General features: G+C 38.7%; 1 protein-coding gene across 1 annotated transcript; it reads right to left on the bottom strand.

Moving 5' to 3' along the window:
- Window positions 1-479: 479 nt before the first annotated feature.
- On the bottom strand, window positions 480-3262 carry LOC149835515 (uncharacterized). The gene is made up of 4 exons (XM_090008555.1): window positions 2966-3262; window positions 2061-2131; window positions 1779-1968; window positions 480-875 (listed from the first exon to the last, which is right to left on the bottom strand). Exons 1-4 carry the CDS (start codon window positions 3041-3043, stop codon window positions 660-662), a joined length of 555 nt encoding a protein of 184 aa, XP_089864681.1. The 5' UTR covers window positions 3044-3262; the 3' UTR covers window positions 480-659.
- Window positions 3263-7520: the final 4258 nt, after the last annotated feature.

Below are 7520 nucleotides of genomic sequence, written 5' to 3'. Positions count from 1 at the left end.
TACTTCTCCCTACTCGCTGGAGATAGTTTTCCATTTGGCATAGGCCTTGACGCACACCACAGAGATCAAACTCTTGACTTCTTTCAACTTGGAATCATTAGGCCAACCAACCTAACCAGGTGGATGGGGCCCTTGTGGACAATTTATTCTATTTGGTTAAGACCAATTTCGTGCAGATCATACTCCACACGCTACTGCAAAACTAGTATAACTAACCTAATAAAATATAGATGAAATCATCAATATCTCTCTCTCTCTCTCTCTCTCTTTAAATCAGTGGTAAAACCAATTTGACACGAGCACCTGCAGATCAATGTCCCCACTGCAAATTTGGTTGAACTAACGTTGCAAGTTTGAATCCCAAATGGTAGGGGCCTGCCTAACCCAGCTTTCTCTGTCAAAAAACAAAATTGGTAGAACTAAACCACACTGGTTTCAATAAACAAAAGATGCAGATGACCCACCTAAGATGACCAAAGTTTCTCAAAAGTAAATCTCTCTCTGAGCATTAGAACCATCAGTAGAGGTTAGATGCCAAAATTTGGATTCACTACTATATTGTCCTTATACAATGGCAACAATAACAAAAATAATAATCACAATGAATGGAGGGTATGCTGGCCAAGAAGATAGAGAGGGCTTCATGTAGTTCAAAAAGCTCAAACCCTCAGAACTACCTGATCTTGCCATGAGATTTTCCTCTTGCCCACTCTTTCTGCACCTCCATCGCTACTACCTATTCCATTACCGATCCCTCTGCACATGGATAGCTTCAAATCGTTCGTCGATCGGCCACTCTCAATCGCGCCTATCTTCGCCTTCTTATCCAATCTCAAAGGCTCCCATACAACCTGAACTTCCCCACTATCTTCCATCTACAACAAACAAGCAAATGCTAACACCAATAAAGAAAAAGCTTCGCAAGAGAAATCAAAATTTGACATCAAAACACACATGCAAGATGAAGAAGGAATAACAGTAGATTTCTAGCATATCATACATTAGGAGTAGATTGTAGTTTGGTAGATAGTAGATTCTTGTGAATCCTGTCTTGGATTTGCATCAAACAGCCAGCAAAATTAGTGTGTGTAGAAAAATTTAAATTTATGTTTAAGTCAGTCACCAAGAAGATAACAGATTCAACAATCAACAGAACTCACACAACAAAATTTATGAATTTGTAGAACTTCACAAATTCACATATGAGATCAAAGTGAACTACCGAAGAACAATAGCAGAGAAGAAACATGGACTTTATTCTTCGAAGAGTTGCAGTTTGGTATTGGAATCAAACATTAGAAAATAAGCAAAACACACACTAGGAACACCAAAATTTTATTTCTTACATCTCATCTAACAATAAAACTTTTCCAGACCTAAGAAGCAAATTAATCTTGGATTTTCCTTGGAAGTCATGAGACACTAAAAACTGACTTTCATTCCAATTATGAATTGCAAGTGAATAAACAAAAAAATATCATAAGAATATCAAATGCAACATGAAGTTCATGGACGAGAACAAGAGCATCAACCAAAACCAATGAGAGAATAGTTGATTAATTTTGATGATTAAATTCATTTCAACTTGTCATGAATTACAGGCTCAGGAATATGCAAAAGCTATATCATAAGAAAATACATTAAGCACAGTGGTATGAGATCAGGGAAATGTATTACAAAAATCAGTGAGACCAGAGAAATGTATTAGCAAAATCAGTAAGAGATGAATAAATAAATTCTGGCTATGGAATTCGCAGATATTGGAGAAATGACTTTACAGGTTCAGAAGCCTGATTCAAGTCTAAAAGAGAAAGATTTCGTGCAGAAAAGACGTTTTCTTCTTTGTAATTCTTTCTCCAACGGTTGGTTTCACTTGGTGCTTCTAAGTTCTGAGGCTGGTTGATCTTTTCTTTTAAGTTTGCCTGTGATGAGTTGCTGGATAAGACCTTGTGCCTTCTACGTAAAAAACTGCCAAATTGAATAAGCTCTCTCAAAATCCATAAATTCAGACTCCAATAGATACAAAATCAAATAGGCATGATAGAGAAAGTATGTACTACCTAACTTCTGCTAGGAGTCTTAATCTCTTTTCTTTGGTTTCCTGCAACCTTGCCTTCAAAGCCTGTGTCTCCTGCACAAAAGTAGGTTTCAATGTTGAAATAAAGCAAAAAAGAAATCCAACAAATTGCCACCAAAAACTACATAGAAGAAACAACGGAAAAAAAAGTTGAAAGGTTAGGGAAGAAAAGCCCAAGATATTGAGAAAAGAGCAAGACCTGAAACGGATCCCAAAATATTAAGAAAGAATAGAGGGATACCCACATGGAAACCCAGAACAAACACCCGGTTATAACGAAATGGAAAATTTATTCTTCCAGAAAAATAAAAAGTGGAAGAAAGAAGCAACTACGGAGGAATCTCTCTTGATGTTTTAATCTTGAAGAGAGCAAGATAAGCCAACGTGTATTGTGAAAACATCGACATTAAATTTTTGCAGTACCACTAAAGAGATCATCTTCATAAAACAGAACTAGCACATCAGAATTGACGCAGAGAGGGAAAAAACCGCGAGAAGAATGAGCGGTTGGGGATGGGGAGGAGAAGGGATATCCGCCAAGGAAACACAAGAAGGAAAGATGAAACTACGCAGGTTTTCGACGAGACAACAGATACCGCCATGAAGAAAAATAACATAAATTTAAAGATGAATAAAACCATGAAAAAGGATCCCCTTCCCAACCAGAAAAAAACCCAAGATATATATATATATATCTTTATATAAATAACTTTAGAAAGGAAACAAAAAAGCAAATACCCGGTTTTTCTCTCGGAGGAAGAACACCTATCATCAGAAAAGTTGCAGAAGGGCAAAAAGAAATTCCATAATTTATGAGCAAAACCCTCAAGAAAAAAAGGAGAGAGAGAGGGAGAGAGAAGTAGAGATGGGGAAATATGGGATATTTACCCTGAACAAGTCGTCGAAATCCTGCTTCAAGCTTTGGTGCTTCAACATCAATTTCTTTGCATCAGGCAGAGAAGCCATGGCCTTCTCTCTCTCTCTCAAGGAAGGAGATAGGAATGAGAGAGGAAAGGAAGGAATCGCACTTGGAGAGGGAAAGCCAGGTCTAAAATTAGCAGAGTCCAACCCTGATAAGAAAGCAGGATGGTGCCACCTAACCCAAAACTCGGAAAACTCACACCCATGGCTCTCTTTTTCTCTCACTAGACGTTAATAATCCTAGAGAGAGAAGGACTCATGTGGGAACAGGGTTGCCCAGAACCGCCCAAGAGAAACAACAAGTTAGAGAGAGAAAGCGAGAGGGAAGGGGGAGTGATGGTGGAGATGTTGGTGGTATATTGTTTTCTTGTTTGGACTGCCCACTGAAGCTCTGACCAAGACAACCCCCAAATTGGGCGCAGATAAAAACTGGGTCTTGCTCGTGTGAGGATGAGATTTTTGGGGGGGTGCAGAGGGGCATCCTTGACATTATTTTCCTTGGGTTTGGTTTGAACCTCTGAAAACATCTCTCTTTTTTTTCTCCATAAATTTGGTCCAGCTGGGCCATTAGGAACAGAGAGAGAGGTGGGGGAGACTTCTTTCCTTATCTCTTGAAATTGTTTTATGCCTATTTAGGCCTTAGAGAGAGAGAGAGAGAGAGAGAGAGAGAGAGAGAGGTTGGGGAGCAGAGAGAAAACAGAAAAATGGCAGCAGATGGTTCTACTGTTGTTGTGGTTGTGGACGCTCTTTAAACTTTGTGGTGATGGTGAATGGGGATTAAATAAAGTGATCGTTTACCAAAACTACCCTTAATTTTTTGTTTTGCATTCAATTGCTGTTTTTCCTTCACCTTTTTTCTTTCCAAAACAATTTTTTTATTACTGAAAAATAAGAAAACCTCCTGTTTTCCCAACCTTGTAGCCTTAATTTTAGGTCGGTAACGCAAAAAACAAAAAAGAAGATGGTTTTCTCTGCAAACTTGCAAAGACCGTCCGCGCAACGAAATCTTCATGAAATGCCTGATAATTTTACCTTTTTAGTCTATCTGCATGTTTATGAGATTGAAATTACTAATTCTTTTTAAAAATGATGACCAGATCATTTCTTCTCTGAGTCGAGAAGCATATCATAAACATGAGTGCATGTCATGCACCCTTTTTTTTTCTTAATACACGGATCCAAACTAGAAAATATTCATCCAATTACAGTCATATATCGTTTTCAGCATATATATACTTTTACAGGAAATTTAAAGCGGTCTCTTCGTCCTTTCCCTGTTGGCAAGTCAACTTGGAGTAGTTTGTGCAGTAAATTTTCATCTAAATCCTTCTCTTCTTTCCTCCTTTACAACTGGAATATTTCTTTCTAATTTTATATATAAACGTGAAACTGGCATATGCTGAGACGTTCATAGAGTAAACTTGAAGATCCATTTTTTTAAACTGTTTTGGTTGTAGAAAACTAGGCGTGCTAACTTGGCCTACCTTATCTTTCCTCCCCAAAAAAAAACAAATAAAAAACTTGGCCTACCTTATCTGCACGAAGCCATCAAGTTTTGGTTCACTAAAATTTGAAATATGCAATTATACATTAAGTAAAACTCACTTAGTTAATCAAACCATGTATGGTTAAATTATTTCTGCTACACTAATACACTTTAAAAAGACAACAATGCAATCAAAGCTACATATATTTTCATTGAATAAAGTACAAGCACCCAAGGGGTTTGGCCTAGTGAGATGGGCCTAGACCGTTTGATGGGTAATCTAGGATCTTGGTGTGGGGGGGGGGGGGGAGGAAAGGAAGAGGAGGAAGAAGAAGAGGAAGGCGTTGGGGTGGGTGTGATAAGGATCCATCCCTTTAGAAAGTTTTGTCGGTGGTGTCTTAATGGTTGCATTGGCATTGGCTCTACATTCAACGACTTCCTGCTTTTTCCTGGTTGCTTCTTCTTGGGTTCCATCCGGTGGTGATGGTGACCTAACATATTCCACAATGTGGCTCCAAATTGTTTGAATGATTCTCACTTTTTTTTTTATCATATCTTAAAAAGGTTTTCGTGACTATCGAAAAAAAATATCTTAAAAAAGTTTTTTTGACATGTCCATGACTTCCGTGAACCACGTGCAAGTTGCTTAATGGGAGAGGAGCCTGGTTTGAAGTAGGGGTGTCAACAGGTCGAATTTGGTTTAGATTCAGGTGAATCCAAACCATACCATACCAGGTCCGGACCCAAGTCTCATTGTATCTACTATAAGGAAAACCATACCAAGATCCTATAAAGATTATACGAACCAGATTCGATACATACTTGGTAAAATAATATCTTTTATCTTTTTTATATTGAAAAATCAAGGGCTTAATCGGAACTCAAATCGGTTTGGTATGAAATTTCGCAAATCATACTCGGCAAAACCCAGATCTGGTTCAGATTCAGGCGAATCCAAACCATGCCAGGTCCGAACCCAAGTCCCATTGGATCTGCTATAAGAAAAACCATACTACGATCCTATAGAGATTACATGAACCAGACCCGATACATACCTGATAAAATAATATATTTTCTCTTTTTTATATTGAAAATCCATGGGCTTAATCGGAATTCAAGTCGGTTAGGTATGGAATTTCTAAAACCATACTAGGCTCCATATACTAATCAGATCCTTTGGGTCCAACCCGGTTTCTAATTGAACCTCTGTTTTTTTTATCAACAAACCCTAACCTTATAGGGTTTGGTATGGGTCTGGTCTAGGTCAAACCCAACCCATTGACACCCCTAGTTTGGATGGAAGATTATTTTCGGATCTGGGTCCAGATTTGATTTTATGTATGATCCAAAGGCCCAACTTTGTCATGAAAATGGGGATTTTGGATACTATAGAGGCATAAACGGGTTGAACTCGGTTTGAATGCAGATATTACTGAATCTGACCTTATCTGATCTTGCTTAATTGGAGTTGGATTTGGATCTGGACTTGGGTGAAAAAAAGTAATATGGAACCAGGATCTGACTAGCTAATCATTCGGATTCAAATATTTGTTGGATTTGGTTTGGTTTAGAGATTTGCATTTGGATATAAGGCTTCATATTGAAAACTGAATTTGATTATTAATCCCAAGTTATTTACTCAACTGAATCCAACTTTTGATTCAGACAGATATCTGACCTAAATCTGATCCGTAGACATCCCTAGATGGCTGGCCAACTGGTTATAGTCTATCCAAACTCACACTCTTCTTGATCGGATAAGCCATACGGATAGATCTAGTTTAGGATTTTTTGTGCCTGAAATCTGAACCCGATTAATATCCTGTCTCCATTTGCATGCAGAATCGAAATCTGCTATGTTGAAAGGCTGATCAGATCAGGATCCAGTATGGTTCTTCATGAGCGAATTCCTTCATCAAAATTGGATCTGCTTAAGCACTCTTATTATATTGGATTAAGTCAGTGCATCCATACCCGAGTTACATCTCCATCTTTATCAGATTTGCAAATGCAATTAGTTGTACTTGGAGAAGGCATGGATCATGGTCAGAATGACACAAAGGGGGTGCAGATAAGAACTCCCATTTGATAATATGTACCAAAATCCAGATCCAGTTGCATATTGCCCAGTCATACTTGGAGAGAGTACTCGGTTCCTGCCATGTATACAAGATAATTACACTTTCTTGAAAAAACATACATTCACTTTTTTCATTAGCTCCACAATAACAAATAGTCAATGTTATAAAAATATTGCAAATATAAGATATTAGAGTTTCCACCCTAAAGCCAAGGGATGTTTATGGTACGGGTTTTTGGGTTGGATGGTCTCACTTGGATTCCAATAAGCGCCGTACACACCCAATTTGATCAATAATTGTTGGATCCAGGAAGGGGTTTCAAAAGATAAAACAAATAAAAATAGGAAAACATTTTAATTAGGCAACTAAAGTGAGCATTTACCAACGGGGCTCCGCTTGTGTGGCAGGAGCAGTTAGTGAACGTCACCTTGTGTTGGGACATTGCAAGTTCCAATCCATACGTTTTAGTTGTATAACTTGGTAGCCTGGTAGGGGTCTTTCTAACCCCAGCTTTCTCCATCGAAAAAAAAACTATAGTGAGCATTTGCATTAACTTGTCTATCTTGGAGGAATGAGCGAGAAGGGGATGATGGGAGAGGCGCTGATCCGGGAGGATGACCACCAATACGACATTTCCCGGCCCCGATGGAGGTGATGATGCCATCAGAGATCAATACGTCCTCATCCACTAACAGTTCACCAAGGTCATCCTGGGCCGAGGTGGTTGAAGGAGTTAAGAATGTTGGCTTTCTTCAAAACAGAACCAGAATGTTAAAGCAAGATGCTAGGGATGAAATGATAAGCGGGTGCTCAGCGATCGCCTCAGCCTATCGACACCCACGATGAACTCGACCATCACGTAGATGGTGAGCTGGACCCTGAACCCAAAATGAGAAAAAGAGGATACCCTTTAGTTGTTCTCATCAATAGTTACCCCGCATGGGCAGTTGCAATA

This window comes from Nuphar pumila, chromosome 6, assembly GCF_984573655.1.
Source record: "Nuphar pumila chromosome 6, dmNupPumi1.hap1.1, whole genome shotgun sequence".
NCBI classification, from domain to species: Eukaryota; Viridiplantae; Streptophyta; class Magnoliopsida; order Nymphaeales; family Nymphaeaceae; genus Nuphar; species Nuphar pumila.
The sequence above is the reverse complement of the archived record's forward strand: the minus strand, read 5'-3'. Positions and strand labels throughout refer to the sequence as shown.

Excerpts from the sequence above, each read along its gene's own strand:
- LOC149835515 (XM_090008555.1), bottom strand. The coding sequence starts at position 3,043 with ATGGCTTCTCTGCCTGATGCAAAGAAATTGATGTTGAAGCACCAAAGC. Across the intron at positions 1,969-2,060 it reads AGACTCCTAGCAGAAGTTAG|TTTTTTACGTAGAAGGCACA; the intron begins GTAGTACATACT and ends TCAATTTGGCAG. Across the intron at positions 876-1,778 it reads TGAATCAGGCTTCTGAACCT|ATGGAAGATAGTGGGGAAGT; the intron begins GTAAAGTCATTT and ends TGTTTGTTGTAG.